This window comes from Micromys minutus (assembly GCF_963924665.1).
Source record: "Micromys minutus genome assembly, chromosome: 2".
NCBI classification, from domain to species: Eukaryota; Metazoa; Chordata; class Mammalia; order Rodentia; family Muridae; genus Micromys; species Micromys minutus.
This window is the reverse complement of record NC_137971.1, coordinates 14601902-14622322: the sequence shown is the minus strand read 5'-3', so window position 1 is coordinate 14622322 and position 20421 is coordinate 14601902. Positions and strand designations below refer to the sequence as shown.

General features: G+C 45.0%; 1 protein-coding gene across 8 annotated transcripts in view; it reads left to right on the top strand.

Annotated features, from left to right (window-relative positions):
• The window catches only part of GBF1 (golgi brefeldin A resistant guanine nucleotide exchange factor 1), a 133416-nt gene extending 113210 nt beyond the window's left edge, over positions 1–20206 (top strand). For 4 of the 8 annotated variants that reach the window (XM_080912524.1, XM_080912523.1, XM_080912520.1 and 1 more), the window contains 23 exons: positions 649–851; positions 2459–2582; positions 2844–2969; positions 3232–3314; positions 4185–4421; positions 4699–4792; positions 5123–5299; positions 5958–6022; positions 6110–6233; positions 6424–6495; positions 6600–6694; positions 6929–7082; positions 13049–13274; positions 13750–13910; positions 14015–14261; positions 14376–14569; positions 16783–16933; positions 17036–17166; positions 17333–17434; positions 17916–18029; positions 18160–18340; positions 18654–18782; positions 19373–20206. In XM_080912524.1, coding sequence (XP_080768650.1) covers positions 649–851; positions 2459–2582; positions 2844–2969; positions 3232–3314; positions 4185–4421; positions 4699–4792; positions 5123–5299; positions 5958–6022; positions 6110–6233; positions 6424–6495; positions 6600–6694; positions 6929–7082; positions 13049–13274; positions 13750–13910; positions 14015–14261; positions 14376–14569; positions 16783–16933; positions 17036–17166; positions 17333–17434; positions 17916–18029; positions 18160–18340; positions 18654–18782; positions 19373–19653 — 3471 coding nt within the window. In that variant the 3' untranslated portion in view covers positions 19654–20206. Of the gene's footprint in view, positions 1–648; positions 852–2458; positions 2583–2843; positions 2970–3231; positions 3315–4184; positions 4422–4698; positions 4793–5122; positions 5300–5957; positions 6023–6109; positions 6234–6423; positions 6496–6599; positions 6695–6928; positions 7083–13048; positions 13275–13749; positions 13911–14014; positions 14262–14375; positions 14582–16782; positions 16934–17035; positions 17167–17332; positions 17435–17915; positions 18030–18159; positions 18341–18653; positions 18783–19372 lie in introns of all 8 variants that reach the window. The other 4 variants (XM_080912522.1, XM_080912521.1, XM_080912518.1 and 1 more) reach the window with 1 other exon arrangement.
• Positions 20207–20421: the final 215 nt, after the last annotated feature.

Here is a 20421-nt window from a genome sequence, read left to right as displayed (position 1 = left end):
TTTTCTTCAGTTGGAAAGTCTAATCATTATTGCCCTCCCTACTTCTTTCTGTTGTCTTTCCTTCCCTTTCCCAGCAGCAGCAGGTGTCAATTGTAAATCAATTCTTGATTAGGAGAGGGATGTTTTTGGTTTTCTTAACATAAAAACTTGTAGTTAATCCTTTCTTTCTCTTATTGTCAGATAAATACATTTGACTGCAAGTCTGTGACTAGATATACAGGGAACAAAGAGATCAGTTTAGTCTACTTTGTCCTTCAAACCCAAGCAAGACAGACTGCCTTTAAAGCAAGGCAATCTGAAAAGGGACAACATCTCAACCCAACCATGACATGATGCTGGCTGGCTGTAGATGCCAGAGGTGGCTATAACATTGAAGAGAAGAACTCATTAATCTGCTTCCTCTCCATCTTCTCAGTCCCTCACTAGAGGAGGGGAGGTTGCCTTGTGTGTCTGTAGCCCTCAAAAAGGAGTGGCAAGGCACTCCCAGTCACTGCCAGTGAGATGGAAGACAGGAAAAGCTAAGGCCAGTACAACCTAGTCTTAGCCATGGAATGAACAAGAACCATGTTCGGAGAACTCACTAGGTGAGCAGCTACAGGCCATGACAGACGGTGGCCTTGTCTGATGCCTCTCGTCTTTGTCTTCTAGCTGCTGATCACTGGTACAGAGCAGTTCAATCAAAAACCAAAGAAGGGGATCCAGTTTCTGCAGGAGAAAGGCCTCCTCACCATCCCAATGGATAACACAGAGGTAGCCCAGTGGCTCCGAGAAAACCCTCGATTAGACAAAAAAATGATTGGAGAGTTTGTGAGTGACCGAAAAAACATGGACCTGTTGGAGAGTTTTGTGAGGTGAGGAAGAAATAAGAAGTGTAGGTCTGGGGTGTGTGATAGTGTGATTGATAGTGTGCTGCTGCTTTTTGTTTAAGTATAACTTTACTGAATTGCTCAAGAGAAAATAATACATCAATGAGCTTCCTAATCAGAGTTATTCATACCATTTGTTTTTTTAATACTACCATCACTGACTGACCTTATCAGTCAGAAAATATGTTCTACTTTTTTATTAGATATTTTCTTTACTTACATTTCAAATGTTATCCCTTTTCCCAGTTTCCCCTCTGGAATCCCCCCCATCTCACCCCCCACCTCCACCTCTATGAGAATGTTCCCCCACCCACCCACTCCCTCCCATCTACCCGCCCTGGCCTTCCCCTACACTGGAGTATTGAGCCTTCACAGGGCCAGGGCTTCTCCTCTCATTGATGCCTGCTAATGCCATCCTCTGCTACATATTCAGCTGGAGCCATGGGTCCCTTTGGTTGGTGGTTTAGTCTCTGGGAGCTCTGTGGGGGTCTGGTTGGTTGATATTGTTGTTCTTCCTGTGGGGTTGAAAACCCCTTCAGCTTCTTTAGTCCTTTTTCTAACTCCTCCATTGGGGACCCCATTCTCAGTCTAATGGTTGGTTGAGAGTATTCACCTCTGTATTTCTCACGATCTGGCAGAGCCTCTTAGGAGACAGCTATATCAGGCATTTGTCAAAATGCACTTCTTGGCATCCACAATATTGTCTGGGTTTGGTAACTGGGATGGATCCCCAGGTGAGGCAATCTCTGGATGGCCTTTCCTTCCACACTTTGTCCTTGTATTTTCTCCTGTATAATATTTTGTTCCCCCTTTTAAGAAGGACTGAAGTATCCACTCTTTGGTCTTCCAACTTCTTGAGTTTCATGTGGTCTGTGGGTTGTATCTTAGGTATTTGGAGCTTTTGGGCTAATATTCACTTATCAGTGAGTGCATACCATGTGTGTTCTTTTGTGACTGGGTTACCTCACTCAGGATGGTATTTTCTAGTGCCTAAAAATTTTATGAAGTAATTTTTTAATAGCTGAGTAGTACGCCATTGTGTAAATATACCACATTTTCTGTATCCATTCCTTTGTTGAAGGATATCTGGGTTCTTTCCAGTTAGTGTGCTCCTTTAGCATGCATGAGTGTCAAAAAAGAAAGAGATAATGGGGGAGTACAGGGGAAAGAAGAAAGGAAGAGGGAAATGCCTGAGGGACAAGGCATTCTTCCCTCAAAGGAAGTCTGCCAGTTCCTGCTGATGACCAGCTCACATTATCCTTGCCTCTTCCTATGTTATATATCTGTTGGACCTGAAAGGGACTCAGGCTTTAGGAGTACCCTACCCCTACCCCTGTGCTCCACTGGAAAGCATTGCAGAGTAGGATAGGGCAGGGTTCTGAGGGGTGAGGTATCTAGACGAGAATTTTACTAATGTGGTAAGTGCTAAAGTTAGGGATTATGTTAGAAATGGCCAGGATGTACCACTCCTGTGCCAGAGCCATCAGCCTTCTCTGTTCTAGTCAGAGAAAGTTATGAAGACTGTGACCAACAATCTAATTTATACAGTTTCAATATCTTCAGCCTCTTCGTTCTGTTTTCTTTCTCTGTAGCACCTTCAGCTTTCAGGGTCTGCGGCTTGATGAAGCTCTCCGACTCTACCTGGAAGCCTTCCGTTTGCCAGGGGAAGCACCTGTTATTCACAGGTTGCTGGAGGTATTCACTGAGCACTGGAGGGTAAGTCTTAGTGTCAGAGACTGAGTCAAGGATCAGGTTGAAGGATTCTTTGTTTCCTCAGATAAAAACCTCAGTTATTGCTCCTACAAAGATTAAGAACCACACCAGTGGACTTTCCATGGAGTACCTTCTATTAAGGAGTTGGCCATTTTCTGGGCAGTGCCTCCCTTGAATACAAACACTGGCCAATGAGTTGGTAGTAGTAAGAATTTAATTGGCTAGAAAAGGACATTAACACAGATGGGGTCTTTGCTTTTTCAGAGTTGTAATGGCTCCCCATTTGCTAATAGCGATGCCTGCTTTGCCCTGGCCTATGCTGTCATCATGCTTAACACTGACCAACATAACCACAATGTTCGCAAGCAGAATGCACCCATGACCCTGGAGGTAAGCCGGGGTTCCAACCAAAACAGAAGATCCAATATGGCTTTAAAAGTAGCAAGAAAGATAAGGAAAGTTTCCAATGTGGAGGGAGACAGAGTTCTGTCAATGGAATCAGGGAGGGGTGACCAATTCACAAGAGGGACTGGGATGGAGAATGGGTTCTTTCACCTAGTTGTTTTCAGAGTCCTATTTATCACAGACGTAAGGAGTTCCTTGGGTGGTATGCAGCATTGACACTAGGGAAAACACACTGGTCTATCTCTAGGAGTTTCGAAAAAACCTGAAAGGTGTGAATGGAGGCAAGGACTTTGAACAAGACATCCTGGAAGACATGTACCATGCCATCAAGTGAGTATATATGGAGAGTAATGTCTCTGTTGAAGAGAAATGTATTGCTCCCTCTTCCTGCTTTTAGAGTCACATCAGACTGCAGTGACTCACATGTTCTGGATTGAGCTTTGAGCCTTACCTTGGAATCCTTATCTGTGATAGCTCATTTCTTATTTAAGGAAGCCTGAACAATGATGGATTCCAATATTCCAAGCATAGGGTCTATACACATTGGCCCTCTCGTGCTAAATGTTTAAATATGTGTTTGGTACTAGGGATTAAACCCAGGTCCTCACGTAGGCTAAGAATGTGTTTCATTGCAGAACTCCATCCATCTCCAGTCCAAACTATTTCTCTTATATGAGGTATCATGGTCTTGTTCCCTGAGCTTCCTAGAGAGCTCACAAAATTCATTTTCTAGTTGGTAGAGAGATAAAGATCAGCACTAGAGGGTAAGGTTGAGTCAGAGATAGAATACTTAGTTTTGTTACTATCTTGAGTCAGAGCCTTATACACTTCTGTATTTGCCTCAGACTTGCCATGTATCTGAGTCATCTCCTTGCTTTGAGTACTAAGTGCTAGAATTATAGGTATATGCCACTTCCCTCAGCTTATTCCTTATAATAAGTCAAGAAAAATGGAAGTTATTCTCCCACCCAGAAAGAATGTGAGATCTCAGCAGATCCGGAGGTTTGAAATGAGACTTTGAGATTATGAATCTTTTCACACTCTCCCTAGCCCCTGTCCTAGGGTAGAAACAGGTCACTCGGCTGCAGCTGTGATGACCTCATATGAGTGCAAGATGCCTCTACTGGTGAAACCCCTTTTCTTAGTTTGGAAGCAGTGTATTCACAGAAGTGTGCCTAGCTTTTCCCTTCTCTCTGACAGGAATGAGGAGATTGTGATGCCTGAAGAGCAGACAGGTCTGGTTCGTGAGAACTATGTGTGGAGTGTGCTGCTTCATCGAGGTGCTACCCCTGAGGGCATATTCCTTCGTGTACCTCCTGGCAGCTACGATCTTGACCTCTTCACTATGACCTGGGGCCCCACTATTGCTGCTCTCTCTTATGTCTTCGATAAAAGCCTTGAGGAGACCATCATCCAGAAAGCCATCTCAGGCTTCAGGTAGCCCAGCTTTAGCCTTGGTCTTCATACCCTTGCATCTCACTAAGCTAATGTGGGTTGCCCCATGCCTCTCTGACTCCTCATTTACTTTCCTCAGGGATTTCTCCTGATTTTCTGGAGGGAGGCTGGAGCCTGGGAAATCTCAGTCTTAAACAGGCTGAAGTTAAAGGTTTCTTTCTGTGACCCATTGGAAAAGAACCAATGGAAGGCTGCTTAGGAACTTAGAAGGGTTGAGTGGCCTTTCAGTGACTGTTTCTGTGATGGGGTGACATTACAGGAAGTGTGCCATGATCTCCGCCCACTATGGCCTCAGCGATGTGTTTGACAATCTCATCATCTCTCTGTGCAAATTCACAGCTCTAAGTAGTGAGGTGAGTTGGAGCAGGCACTGTGCTTAGAGTCCCAAAGGAGAGTGAGCCTCAGCCATGGAAGCTGCATCCACCATATCTACCCTCTTGAACAAGCTTAGGCCAGTTCTACTTTATAAGGTCTGGAATGAGAATAGCATCACCTCATGTAATGGGATGGGGGAGGAGATACCACAGGAAAGACCTTCATCAAGTTGACCTTCCCCACTAATATTGTAGGGGATTTGAAACAAATCCAACAGAAAGATTCTCGGGAACAATAGGCAGAGAGATCTGAAGGACTTTTCTTTGCAGACATGAAACAACCCTATCTCTTTACAACCTCTTTTCCAGTCTATTGAGAACTTGCCCAGTGTATTTGGAAGCAACCCTAAAGCCCACATTGCAGCCAAAACTGTATTCCATTTGGCCCATCGTCATGGTGACATCCTTCGGGAGGGCTGGAAGAATATCATGGAGGCCATGCTGCAGCTCTTCCGAGCCCAGCTTTTACCCAAGGCTATGGTAGAGGTAATTCTTGATAGAACATTCAGCATTAACAAGTCAAATGCCTAGCCTTCTGTACTGTTTCTAGAATAGCATTACACCTGATGCTTGCCAATGCTCACTAAGAGCACCTCAAATGTAATGCTACACAGAGAGGCTGGTAGAAGCCACAGCCCATCACCTCTTAAAAGGGACACAGTAGTACATGGACTGTTGACAGTAAGAAATTCAGAGAACTTTGCTTGGCCAAGAAGCACATGAATGCAAATGATATACACAATGATTTTTTTTTTTTTTTTTTTGAGACAAATTTTCACTTAGCTGACTAGGTTGGCCTTGAACTTGCTCTGTGACTCCTGTCTCAGCCTCCTCAGTGTTGAGACTCCAGGCCTATTCCATCAAGGCCAGATATTTTCTTTTAGTTATTTTTTAGATTTATGTGTGTATGGGCATTTTTCCTGAATATACATATGTGCATGATGTGCATACCTAGTGCCAGTGGAGGCTAGAGGAGGGCATCAGGTTCCAGATTCCCTGGAACTGGAGTTATAGATGAGTGTAATCCACCATGTGGGTGCTGGGAACTAAACACAGGTCCTCTGCAATAGTCACAAGTACTCTTAACGACCGAGCCATCTTCCAGACCCTAGAAATAAATTACTCTTGTTCTACTTTTTTCCAGGTAGAAGATTTTGTGGATCCCAATGGCAAGATCTCTCTACAGCGGGAGGAGACACCATCAAACCGGTAAGATTAGAACAGTGGCTAAGAGCCTAGGGAGAGGAAGTACTCAGAATGTTGGTGCTGACCAGGACATGTATCCTTTTCCTCCAGAGGAGAGTCAACAGTCCTTAGTTTTGTAAGCTGGCTGACATTGAGTGGTCCTGAGCAGTCTAGTGTACGGGGCCCATCTACAGAGAACCAAGAGGCCAAGAGAGTGGCCTTGGACTGTATCAAGGTAACTTCCTGTCTACCTCTCATAAAGAGTTACATACTCCTAAACAGATGGGACCCTGTGAGCTGAAGCAGATGGGATCCTGTGAGCTGAAGCGTATAATCATCTAAGGATTGTATCGAGGACGGTTCTGCCCACTATCCCTGGTTCTTCCTTTGTTATAGATCCTTTTTTCTTTCTTCACATCCTCTAGCAATGTGACCCAGAAAAAATGATCACAGAAAGCAAGTTCCTTCAGCTGGAGTCACTACAGGAACTCATGAAGGTATGAGGTGAAGAGGTCTGAGAAAGGCAACAGGGTGGTGGTGTGGCCTTCACAAAGCTAGTGGCTTCTCTTCCATTCCTATTTTCCCTGCTGGTGTCCTCTAGGCTCTGGTCTCAGTGACACCAGATGAAGAGACATATGATGAAGAAGATGCTGCTTTCTGTCTGGAGATGCTGCTAAGGATTGTGTTAGAGAACAGGTAGGAGAGGGCAGGTCAAAGCAGTGTTTAGGCAGACCCCATACTGAGCTTGTGCTGCAAGGCTGAGAGCCATCTTGCTGAGTGGGAATAAGAAACAAGTGAAGCTATGGGCAGTGCTAGGGAGCCTGTGCATGACTCCTTAAGGCATAATACCCATGGGCTGTGAAAGGCCTAGCAGACGTTTGGCTTGGTGGCTTGTCCCATTGAGACTATCCTTACCCTTTATGATTTTAGAGACCGTGTGGGCTGTGTATGGCAGACCGTTCGTGATCATCTATACCATCTGTGTGTTCAGGCACAAGATTTCTGCTTCCTTGTGGAGCGAGCAGTGGTAGGGCTGCTACGCCTAGCCATTCGGCTACTTCGGAGAGAAGAGATTAGTGGCCAGGTAAGCATGCGCATGTAAGAAGGTGGGCGAGTATGCAAAGAACTGAGGCCACAGTATCAGCTATGGCTATGCCCTGAGGCAGAAAGGACATTAAGTGTAATGTAACTTTAGCCAGTGACTAACTCAGGGCTAGTACAGTCTCACAGGTGGCACTGAGGGCGAGCCTAGAGTGGTCTTATGCATTAAGCTAGTAGCACCCATCTAGGCTCTTTGAAGTCTACTGATAGGGTTGGGCTGCTGCTTATTCTTACATTTAGAACTGTAAGGGGAAGATCTCAGGGTTCAAGTACGGAAAATAAGCACTGAACGACAGTTAGGCACAAAAGTCATAAGACTTAAGACATGACAAAAGCCATATTTCTAAATGATACTATGGACATATGGAATTTCAGGCTGAAGAGATGGCTCAACCATTTATAACACTTGCTTCTCTTGCAAAGGACCTGGGTTCAGTCCCCAGCACCCACATGGTGGCTCCAATTATCCATGCTCTTGTTTCAGAAGATCTAATGCCCTCTTCTGACTTCTGCAGGTTCCAGGCATGCATATGTTGCATATACAAACATGTGAGCTAAACATATAAAAGGAGACAGGGCAGTGCTGGCACACGCCTTTAATCCTAACACTCAGAAGGCATCTCTGAGTTTCAAGCCAGCTTGGTTTACAGAGAAAGTTTCTAGGACAGCCAGGACTGAACAAAGAAATTCTTTTGGGGATTAAAAAAAAGAAGAGGAAGATGAAGATATAGTTTTAGCCGGGCATAGTGGGGCATCCCAGCATGAAAGAGACAGAGACAGTTAAATCCAGATCTCTGAATTTGAGGCTAGCTAGTCACATAATGAGACCCTGTCTTTAAAAAGAGTAATTCCAGGCTGGGCATGTTCAAACACACCTTTAATCCCAGCAGTCAGGAGGCAAAGGCAAATGGTTCTTTGTGATTTCAAGGCCAGCCTGGTCTACAAATCAAGTTCCAGGACATACATGCATACATACATACATACATACATACATACATACATACATACATACACCTAGTATTATTGTGGTAGACAACTTTAATTGCAAAGCAGGACAGCAATGAACTTGCAAAGAAATTCTGCCATAATAAATAAGTAAATAAGTAAACAGAGCTGCAGTTTCACACTAGATAATCAGGCATGGTGACTCACTCATATAATAACAGCAGCATTCAGGAGATAGAGACCGACAGAGCACCAGGAGATCATGACCAATCTGGACTACTTCATGAGTTCTAAGGTGAACTACCAGAGCTGTCTCAAAGAAAGAAAAGGCCAGGTTTGGAAGCGCAGATTTATTTCCTTATTGCTTTGTTTCAGGACAGGGTCTCACTATGTATCTCTGCTGTCTTAGAACTTACTATGTAGATAAGGCCAGCCTCAAACTTTTAGAAATCCTGACAGCACAAGTTTTTAACCCTCGTAGTTGGGAGATGGAGGCAGAGTTCAAGGCCATCCTTAGCTCCATAGTCAATTCAAGGGAAAACTAAGACCCTGTCTTACTGAGGTGGTGATAAATGCCTTTAACCTCAAATCTCAGGAGGAAGAGGAAGGATCACTGAGTTTGAGGCCAGCCTGGTCTACTGAGTGAGCTCCACGACAGCCAGGGCTACACAGAGAAACCCTGTCTTGGGGGAAAAAAGGAAAAAAAAAGACCCAGTCTCAAACAAACATAAAAGCAGTGCCACTTACAAGTACTCCAAATAAAGTGAATACTAAAAACTAGGAAGTACAGCTGGGCATGGTGACAAGGGCCTTTAATCCCAGGACTCAGGAAGCAGAGATAGGCAGATCTCTGCAAATTCCAGGCCTGCTAGGGAATAGTGAGATCCTGGCTTACAAATAAATAGCAAAATGTTAATCAAAGACCCCTAAATCAAGAGGCCATATCATGGATTAGAAGACTCAACACAAAAAAAAAAAAAAAAAAAAAAAGAAGAAGAAGAAGACGACTCAACACAATTAAGATGTGAATTTTTTCCTTCATTCAACATATAAATTAGTGCCGCTTTCTAAAATTTCTCAGCAAAGATGTTGGCGGACATAGAAAACTTATTCTAAAATAGAATAAAAGGCATAGGCCCTGCAATAGCCAAACATTTTGACAAAGAGTAAAATGAGAATAATATTCTACCTTGTTTTTTGTGTTATAGTTTTAATTATTTTGCATGGATGAGTAAGTAGGTGTGTACCTTAGGTATACATGTGGAAGGCAGAAAACAACTGGCAATCCTGGGATTCGAATTGAAGTTCTTAAGCTTGGCAGCAAGTGCCTTTACCTGCTTAGCCATCTCACCAGCCTGGGGTTTATTATTGATTGGGTTTGTTGTTGCTTTTGAAACAGTCTAATGTGTAGCCCTGGCCTGATTTATTGTTTTGACTGAGGGTCTCATGTGTACCTCAGGATAGCCTCTCTAAGCTGGGGTTACAGTTGTACGCCTCAGACTCTGCCACTCTAGCCAATATTAAACTTCATGGTAGTCACAGTTATGTAGGATTGGGGGCTAGAGAGATTTTCCCAAGACTGAGAGCACTGGCTCCTCTACCAGCAGGCTGTGGTTAGACCCCCAGCACACATGCAATAGCTATCAACCCTCTGGAGCTCCCAATTCCAGGCATCTGGTGCCCTCTTCTGGTCTCCATAAATATTGCATTGATGCACAGACAACAGTCAATACATACAGGCAAAACACCCATACAAATAATAAATAATTTTTAAAATTATGTAAGATAGATAGATAGATAGATAGATAGATAGATAGATAGATAGATAGATAAAGCTATTGAACAAAAGAGCTGATCCAGAAATAGACTCACACAAATATATTCAACTGGATGACTTTTGGTTGTTGTTTTAATTTGGGTGTTGTGATTTAAATAGGAATGGCCCCCATAGACTCTTGTGTTTCAATGCTTGGCCCATAGGGGGTGGCACTATTAGGAGGTGTGGCCTGTTGGAATATGTTGGAAGAGGTGTGTCACTAGGGGGTGGTTTTGAGATCTCAGAAGCTCAGGCCAGTCCGATTCCTGCTGCCTGCCTGTCTCAATGTAGAACTCTGAGCTCCTTCTCCAGCACCATGTCTGCCTGCAGGCTGCTATGCTTCCCACCATGATGATAATGAACCAAACCTCGAACTGTGAGCCAGCCCCAATTAAATGTTATCCTTTACAAGAGTTGGCATGGTTCACAGCAATAAAACCTTAACTAAGCCAGTTGGTTTTGGTTTTGAGACAAGGTCTTTTTATGTAGCCTAAGTTGTTCATCTTGTCTCAGTCTCCCAAGTGAACTTTGACTCAAACCTTTATTTTACAGAAAAATTAAACTGATGATAAATTTAAATGCATACTGAAGGGGCTAGAGAGTAGTAAAGGGGCTCAGTAGTAGAGAATACTGGCTGTCTTGAAAAAGACATGGGTTTGGTACCGAGAACCACATAGTAGTAACTCCAGTTCCAGAGGATACGGTGCCTTCTGAACTCTGTGGGTAGCAAGCATGTACATGGTACATATAACATACATACAGGAAAACACTCATAAACATAAAAATAAATTAAAATTAAATATATATTATAAAACCTTTATACACATAAGAGAAAATCTTAAGATCTAAAACTTAAGATTTTAATGTGGTTTATTAGTTTATTATATACTTCATTATACATACTAAAAAATCAAAAGCTACCAGGCAGTGGTGGCACACACCTTTAATCCCAGCACTTGGGAGGCAGAGGCAGATAAATCTCTGAGTTCCAGGCCAGCCTAGTCTACAGAGTAAGTACTGGGACAGCTGGAACTACACTCAGAAACCCTATCTCAAAAAAAAAAAAAGAAAAGAAAAGAAAGAAAGAAAGAAGAAGAAAACAAAAGAAAAAAATAGCAACAACAACAAAAACAATCAAAAGCCTGAACACAGATACTCCACCAGCAGGAGGATCTGAGCTCAGATCTCTCACTTTAGACCTGATCATCATCTAATATGCTGGAGAGATGGCTCAATGGTTAAGAGCACTGACTGCTCTTCCAGAGGTCCTGAGTTCAATTCCCAGCAACCACATGGTGGCTCACAACCATCTGTAATGAGATCTGGTCCCTCCCTCTTCTGGCATGGATGAGCACGGAGTACTCAGATACATTAAATAAACAAATCTTTTTAAAACCAAACCAGGCTAATTTTGCTTCTCTGCATGATCCTAAATTATTCTTTTCCCTCAGTAATTGCACACCAGCTACAAAGTGGAGCTGCTAAGGATATGGAAAGACAAGTGAGCTCTTCCTGCCCTCTAAACAGCATCTGTTATGTAGGAGCTTCTGAAGTGACTACAGAGCCTTGACAGTAACAGCAAAGATGAGGATGCCTGCCCCACCAGCCAGTGGTGGTCTCTGTTGTAATTGGCACACACACCCTCAGATTAGGTCTAGAAGGCCATGGTGCAGGAATTCATGGAAGACTTATTTAGCCAGTTAGGTATTAGGTTTTTTTTTTGTGGGGGGGGTGTTTTGTTTTGTTTTGTTTTGTTTTGTTTGAGACAGGGTCTTACTGGATAGCCCTGACTGGCCTACATTCTCTATGTAGATCAGGCTGGACTCAAATTTATATAGAGATTTGCCTGTCTCTACCTCCCAGCTGCTGGATTTAAAGGTGTGTGTTCTCACCCAGTCCAATACATTTTTTTTCATTTTTAACTCAATATACACATAGTCCATAAGAGGAAGGATTGATAAGTCAGACTTCTCTAATGCTCAGAACATTTAATGTATGAAGGCTTACTTGAGAAAAATAAAAAGATGGAGCAATAGAAAATGTTTGCAAGTCACATATTTGAGAAAAATCCAGTATCAGAATGCAAAATGGTAAAAGACAACAACAGATATTTCACAGGTAGTATCCCAATGGCCAGTAAGCCCATGAAGTAGCATTAGCCATTAGGAAAATTCAAGGTGACACACTTAGAGTAGCTGAAATTTAAAGTAATATTGCCCGATGCTTGCAAGTGCAGAGAAGCTGGGTTATTCATATACTTCTGGTGGGAGAAAAACACAGCTACTCTGTTGGCACTTCATTATAAAACTGAATATTCACGTACCATACAGCCCATCAAATATACTTTTGGGCATTTATCCCAGAAAAAAATAAAGGTTTAACTTTAAACTATGTATGTAAATATTCATTGAAGCTGTATTCATCAAAGCCAAAAGCTGGAGTCAGCCCTGTTGACTTCCAATAAGAGAGCAAACTATTGTACAGCGTACCGTACAATACTGTTCAGCCACTTACGACAACAGACCCAATGTGTAAAGACATGGATAGATGCCCAAGTAGAGAATTCAGTCTCAAAAGATAAATAATTCCATCTAAATAACATTTGGGTATATTTTAGCAGTTGAGGACAAATTGCAAAGGGTAGGGTTAGGAATGGGACAGGACAACAGGATTGAGAAAGTAGCTATGAAATGGCAGCAGGATCCCAGGGTGTAAGACCTTGTGGATAGACAACCATACACAGGTGATAAAATTGTGTAGAATGCAATACACACATAGTACACATGAGTTCACGTAGAATTACAGAGCACCTATGAAAACCAGTGGGCTGTGAATTCTGTCTTTGTTGCCATGTTATACTTAGTTCTGCATCATATTGCCTTTGAGATAAACTGGGATAAACAGATGCATACTTTATATAAAGAACCTCTTTATGCATTGTCATAACTATACCAACATAAAGAAAGTGAAGCATAGCCGAGAATGAAGTTCAGCTGTAGAGTGTTACCTAACACATACAAAGCCCTGGGTTTAAGTCTCACTACTCCAAAAGAAGAGAAGCCAAGGCCAGACCAGGAACACCTGAGTCTGAGGCAAACTCTCCTCACTCGTCTAAATGGCTAATGGAGATGATTAGGGAGGAAACTGATTCTGTGTCCATCCCACTTCCTACTTCCATCCCAACTCAGGTCCTGCTCTCTCTGCGCATCTTGTTACTGATGAAGCCCAGCGTGCTGTCCAGAGTCAGCCACCAGGTTGCATATGGGCTACATGAACTCCTCAAGACCAATGCTGCCAACATCCACTCGGGTGATGACTGGGCCACTCTCTTCACATTGCTGGAGTGCATTGGCTCAGGCGTGAAGCCTCCAGATGCTCTACAAGCCACAGCCAGGACTGATGCTCCTGATGCTGGTATGCCCTTTCCCAAGGAAATAAACAGTTAGGACCCAGCAGCTGCTATGGGAAAACAAAACACAGGTTATTACCATTCCGCAAATTAAATACACCTGATTTCTGCCATCTGCTTCTAGATCTTCCTGTGCCCATTGGCTATCCCATAGGCTAGATAGCATAAAGACAAGTAGACCATGCAAGAAGGCTATCAAGCCAAGTTTCCACTATCATGAAGATCATGTTACAGAACCTTTATGTCCTTACACCAGCACCTTTCCCTAACAGCTGCTACTAATTGCTATCAGAAGCCCAAATTAGCTTACTGCCTTAGTTGGTCAAGCAAGATGTTGTCCAGGCCTCAACCGATTGGTGATTGGGCCAAAGTAAGCCAGACATGAGAGAAGACACTAGGCCTCAGCACCTTCCTTCTAAGTGTTTTCCTGTTCCATGTCCCATCTCAGCTCTTACTCTGCCTTTTCCCTGCCTGGCTCAGGAGCACAGTCCGACAGTGAGCTCCCATCCTACCATCAAAATGATGTCAGCCTGGACCGAGGGTACACTTCGGACTCAGAAGTCTACACTGACCACGGCAGGCCTGGCAAGATACATCGATCAGCCACAGATGCTGACATGGTCAACAGTGGTTGGTTAGTGGTGAGTCTACTACCATCCTGGACATGTTAAAAAAGGGTTCTTAGTTCTCAGAGAGGATGTCTGACTTAGAATGGGGTCCCAACTTATCCATGTGTATTTTATAGGTGGGGAAGGATGACATTGATAACTCCAAACCAGGATCAGGGCTCAGCAGGCCAGGCCCTTCACCCCTAGTCAATCAGTACAGCCTTACAGTGGGCCTGGACCTGGGACCACATGACACTAAGTCCCTGCTTAAGTGTGTGGAGTCTCTGTCCTTCATTGTTCGTGATGCTGCTCACATCACCCCTGACAACTTTGAACTCTGTGTCAAGACTCTCCGCATCTTTGTAGAAGCCAGTCTGAATGGTGGTAAGTTACCTGTTGAAGGGGCAGTTGGGGAGTGGGTCAAGTGGAGAGGGGAGAAAGGTTGGGAATCTTTGCCCAAAGGCTGTGGGAATGTGACCTTATTCTGGCTCTGCTCAGGGTGCAAGTCCCAGGATAAACGTGGCAAGAGTCATAAATATGACAGCAAAGGGAACCGCTTCAAGAAAAAGCCCAAGGAGGGCTCGATGCTCCGGCGGCCCCGGGTGTCCAACCAGCATGCCACTCGGGCTGGTCACAGTGATGAAGAGGAGGATGAAGGCGTGCCTGCCAGCTACCACACGGTGTCTTTACAGGTCAGTCAGGACGTAAGTACGGCACCCTTTACTTCTTCTCCTGTACCAAAGGCTCAAAACTTGGGTGGGACCAGGGAAAGTCAGAAGTCAGAAGAAATATCCACTGTGTACTGCCCATCCCTGAACCACCACCTCCACAGGGTTCCCTGAAAGCAGCTCTGAGTCTTTGCTTACAGTTTGTTTGTTTGGAGACAGGGTCTCACTATGTGGCTCTAGTTCACCTGACTCTCCTGCATAGACCACCAGGCTAAGATCTACTCAGAGACCTACTTACCTCTGCCTCCCGAGTACCATCAGGCCTGGCATTAAATTACATTAATTTATTGGGCTCAGGATTTATCTCAGTGGTAGAGTTCTTGCCTAGCATGTGCAATACATTGAGTTCAATTCCTAGTACACACACACACACACACACACACATACATACATACATATACACACATATATATATACATACACACACATATATAAAGACTAATGTATTTTATCTGTAATATGAGTGCATGATATAAAATTCAGAAGATATAAAAGAATAGACTGATTAAAATTGAATTTCCATTCATTCCTAGAGGCAGCTACATCTCTAGCATTTTGTCTTGTCCTTCCATAGCTATTAAGTCTATTCAGGCTGACTTTATCTGACTAGATAAATGGAGAAACAGTTGCCTTTCAGAATAGCCTTAGAAAGGATGGAAGGGCAAGAGAGCTAACACAGCAGTTAAGAGTGCTTGCTGCTCTTGCAGAGGGCATAAATACCCAGCTTCAGTTTCCTAGCAACCATATCAGGTGGCTATAGCTGCTTATAACTCCATTTCCAGGGACTCTGTGCCCTCTGACCTCTGCAGTCACCTGTGTGTATACAGTATACCTGAAGTCACATGGGTGCACACACATACACATAAGTTTCTAAGATAAGTTAATCTGGGGGATGGAGAGATGTCTCTGCAGTTAAGAGCACTGATTGCTTTCCAGAGGACCTAGGTTCTATTCCCATCACCCACATGGCAGCTCACAACCATCTGTAACTCCAGGTTCAGGGGCTCTGATGCCTTCTTCTAACCTCTATAGGCACTCATGTACATGGTGCACAGACATAAATGCAGGTAAAACACCCATACAGTATAAAATAAAAATAATTAAGTCTTTTCAAAAATAGAATAAATACAGTCAGGAGTCATAGGCAGGCAGATCTCTAGAGCGAGTTCCAGGACAGCCAGAGCTATACAGACAAATCCTGTACTAATTTTTTAAAAAAGAAAACTGATGGGAAAAATGTGTTAAATCTGTCCAGACACTGTTGCCTGAGGAAGCCGCGTACGTGAGTGTGAAGGTCAGAGGATGACTTTGTGAGTCTGTTCTCTCCTACTAGGTCCCAAGTTCCAGGATCGAACTCAGGCTGCCAGGCTTGCATGGCAAGTGCCTACCTGCTAAGCATCTCCCTAGCCCTGCTTGCTTGTTGTAGAAATGAGCTTAACACGGGCAGCTGCCATGACTCAGATGACTCCAGTGGGTAAAGATGCTCACTGCCAAGCCTGTGACCTGAAGTCCACACAGGAACCCAACAGTGGGAGGAGAAAACCAATTCCTACTACTATCCCCACACACACGGCACATACACAAAAACAAAATAAGTATTTTGGTTTTGGTTATAATGAGATTAATAAAATAACTATATCAGCAGGTGTGAAATAGGATTCAAAGTGTCTTTCTCAGAGCCAGAGAGATGGCTCAGTAGTTTAAGAACACTGGGTGCTTTCCCAGAGGACCTGGATTCTATTCCCAGTACCCACATGGCAGCTCACAACCCCCAGTCCCGGGGGTCCAGTGTCCTCTTATGACTTCCACAGTCACACAGCATGCTCATGGTGCATAAACAAAACCAGTGTGTAGGCAAACACCCATACACATAAAAATAATAGCTTAACTTTTATAAAAAGTGGAAAGTGCCTTTCTCACTATGATCTTGTGGTATTAAGTTTTGTGGTATTAATCACATGTCTTCTAAAGTGTTCTCTGCTATAAGTAACTCTTGATGTCCTTGGGAAACTGCTAGGGCTAGAACAATGAGCTCAAGTTGAAGAGAGGAATTCATGAGAGGGGTAGGTACAGCATAGCTCATGCTGAGGGCCCTTGAAGACTCAGGCAGGGATAGCAGGGGAGGGAGGAAAATGACTGAACAGCCTTATTCACATCTGCACATTTTCTGATCCCAGTTGCTAGACCTGATGCACACTCTGCACACACGGGCAGCCTCTATCTACAGTTCCTGGGCAGAGGAGCAACGCCACCTGGAGACAGGTGGCCAGAAGATTGAAGCTGACTCACGCACCCTCTGGGCCCACTGCTGGTGCCCTTTATTACAAGGTAAATAAACCTGGGGAAGTATGCAGGGTCGGACAGGTGACATTGAAGCTCGAGGAGCACCAGACCAAATGTCTGGAAGATCCTAACCCTGCTCTCCCTCAGGTATCGCCTGCTTATGCTGTGACGCCCGGCGCCAGGTGCGGATGCAGGCCCTGACATATCTGCAGCGAGCCCTTCTGGTACATGACCTACAAAAGCTAGATGCCCTGGAATGGGAGTCCTGTTTTAACAAGGTAGGACTTCTTACTGCTCTTAAGAGGAAGTTCAGATCACAAGGCAGAAAGAGTAAGAATACCTAGTGTTCCTGCTGTCCACCTGCATCAGATCTCTGCTGTCCTGTGTCCATCTGCCCAGGCCCAACTGACTGGGCTAATGTGACACTGGACATTTACCTACCAGGTGCTGTTTCCTCTACTGACCAAGCTTTTAGAAAATATCAGCCCTGCAGATGTGGGCGGGATGGAGGAGACCCGGATGCGGGCTTCCACACTGCTCTCAAAGGTACTGCTCACCACACTGCCTATACCTATTCACCCCATTCCTGCCTTTTCCCACAGAGAGAAGCCAGGTCTTCTCATGGGGCCTAAAGACGAAATATAAGGGCTGGAGAGATGGCTCAATGGTTAAGAGCACTGACTGCTCTTCCAGAGGTTCTGAGTTCAATTCCCAGTAACCACATGGTGGCTCACAACCATCTGTAGTGGAATCTGATGTCCTCTTCTGATGTGTCTGAAGACAGTGACAGTGTACTCATATATATAAAATAAATAAAATCTTTAAAAAAAAAAAAAAGGACGAAATATAAGCGCTCAGAACCCCCAGCTGTAGAGACAGCCCAGGGATTGAGGAGGGTTCTGGACTTCAGAGTAACTTCTGATTGAATACTTACTTGCAAGATGGGGCCAGCTTCTCTCCGCTTCGGAGACAGCTTGGAAGGTTCTTCCACTACCTTGGCTAAAAGTGTCTGTCTGGTGGGCTCTAGGTCTTCCTGCAGCACCTGTCCCCACTGCTGTCGCTGTCCACCTTTGCCGCCCTGTGGCTTACCATTCTGGACTTCATGGACAAGTACATGCACGCAGGCTCCAGCGACCTACTGGTATGTTCTGCCTTCGCCCATCTCCCATGGACCACGTCCTCTTCCACACGCTGCGGAGCCTTGCTGTTTGCCCCTTGGTGGCTGCCTCTGTCTTAACTCTGCTCCTCTCCCGTCCTGTCACTGCTTGCAGTCAGAAGCTATCCCTGAGTCTCTGAAGAACATGCTCCTGGTGATGGACACAGCAGAGATTTTCCACAGCTCAGATGCAAGAGGAGGCAGCCCCTCTGCTCTCTGGGAGATCACCTGGGAGCGCATCGATTGCTTCTTACCATACTTACGTGATGAGCTCTTCAAGCAGACTGTCATCCAGGGTAGGCAGCCTGGTCTAATCTTACAAGGAATCCTCAAACCTCAATTTTCTTTGTTCACTGGAGGGTGGACAGAGTGCTGATTTCCCATTGGTCATTGTAGTACATGCCTGTGGTCCCCAGTATTTAGGAGACGAATGTAGGACAATACAGACTTAGGCTATCTCCAGGTACACTGTGAATGTGAGGCTAGCCTTGACTACTCTGAGACTCTGTCTCAGAGAGTGGAAAAATTAAGCCTGGTGGGTAGCCAGGATCCTGCAGGGAAAAAAACACTGAGAGTTACCATCTGCCTCCGTTACATTCTCTGCCTCAGACCCTGTGCCCATGGAACCTCACAGTCAAAAACCTCTGGCTTCTACTCACCTGACACCTGCTGCTGGTGACCCCAGGATGCCTGGCCATCCACCTTCCCCAGAGATACCCTCAGAAGTGGGGGCTTCTGGTGAGTTTCTCAGAACTGGCCATCTGGAAAAAGCCTACGCAATGCCCAGTGTAGTTTAGGATTACTGCCAGGAGGGGGCTGGGAGACTGGGAAGGAGTCACAGTGAGAACTCTATTTGCCTGCTCTTCCTGCGGGAAATGGCAGGACCAAATACACTCTGATGAGATGCCTGCTGAGGTTTTCGTGGAGAGAGGGCTGAGTCAGGCCTATAGTGAGCACACAAAGGCTGCCTGTCTGGGATGCAGGTAACGTCCAGACCAAGAACTGTGATGGAGGTAAAAGGTAGAGACAAGGCAGCTAAACACTGAAGGAGTTTGTCTTTATACTGATGGATGAATGCACTTTGTTATACCGTTATTGTTTGGTAACCAGTTTATAAATAGAGGCAAAATTAAGACTTAAGCTTTATTTTTTTATTTATGTTTTAATGTATTTTTCTACACAACATGAATTATAAGGGGAAGCTTTCAACATGATAGCCTGGGAGAAGAGTAGGGCGGAACATAGATTTGGTAAGTCCACTAAGAAGCTTGAGAGTTGTCTCATGCCAACCAGAAGTCTGACTACAACCACTGCTGCTTTCTTTACAGACCCAGAGAAGCCTGAGAGTGCCCGAGTCACCAGCAGCAGCTCCCCCGGATCACCGGTGGCCTCTAGCCCCAACAAACTGAGTCCTGCCCCAGAGGGACCTCCCCCACTGGCCCAGCCCCCACTAATCCTACAGCCCTTGACCTCCCCACTGCAGGTGGGGGTACCACCCATGACTCTGCCCATCATCCTCAACCCTGCACTCATTGAAGCCACCTCTCCAGTTCCTCTCTTAGCCACACCCCGCCCTACAGACCCCATCCCCACCTCTGAGGTCAACTAAGGCAGGTCCCTCAGAGATCAGGACCATTCCTTCCTGTCAGGCATTCAAGGCCCTGCTTTCAGTCTCAGGGGCCACAGAAATTTTTAGGCCCAAAGCAAGCTGCTGTTCCTACTGCTTGACAGGGGAGGTGACAACGTTTAAAGTCCCTGCTGGGATCCACTCCAGGCTGTGAGACTCTCCTCTGCTGTTCATCCCTGAGCTTCCAAGCTGAGAGTGAATGCACACAGAACCTGTAGCCTCTGCCTCCAGCCTGGCAGCCCTGGGGGTGCGCATAGAGCCAACCTGCTGTGCCAACCCTGCAGTGCCTGCCATGCGCCCCCTGCCAGGTTGGGCACTAGGAGCCAAGCCCAACCACTCTGCACTTTGTTCCTCTCTATCCAGTCCCATCAGTCCTGGGCCACCCCCTCCAATTCTTTTTCCTTCATTAAATAGTTGGTCAGTTTGGAGTTGCTTGGCACCATGAAGGGTGGACAGGTAGGAAACGGGGGTGTGCCCACAGGAGCATGTACATATGGAAAATAACAGTGGATTTTTATGATATAATAAATGTCTTAGCGCCAACACGTTTCCTGCCCCTCTGGTCTTCTTTTGCATCTGTGTCAGGCACTGTGTTATTGGGATATACTGCCCAAGCCTTGTTTGGGCCTTAGAGAAACAGGTAAAGCTGAGCCTATCACAGATGAGGCCTAACCTACCTGACTCCAGCCATCAGCCAGAGTGGCTCTCTCCCCACTGCCATAAAGGACCTGTGTCAGGGGCTTAGGCTGT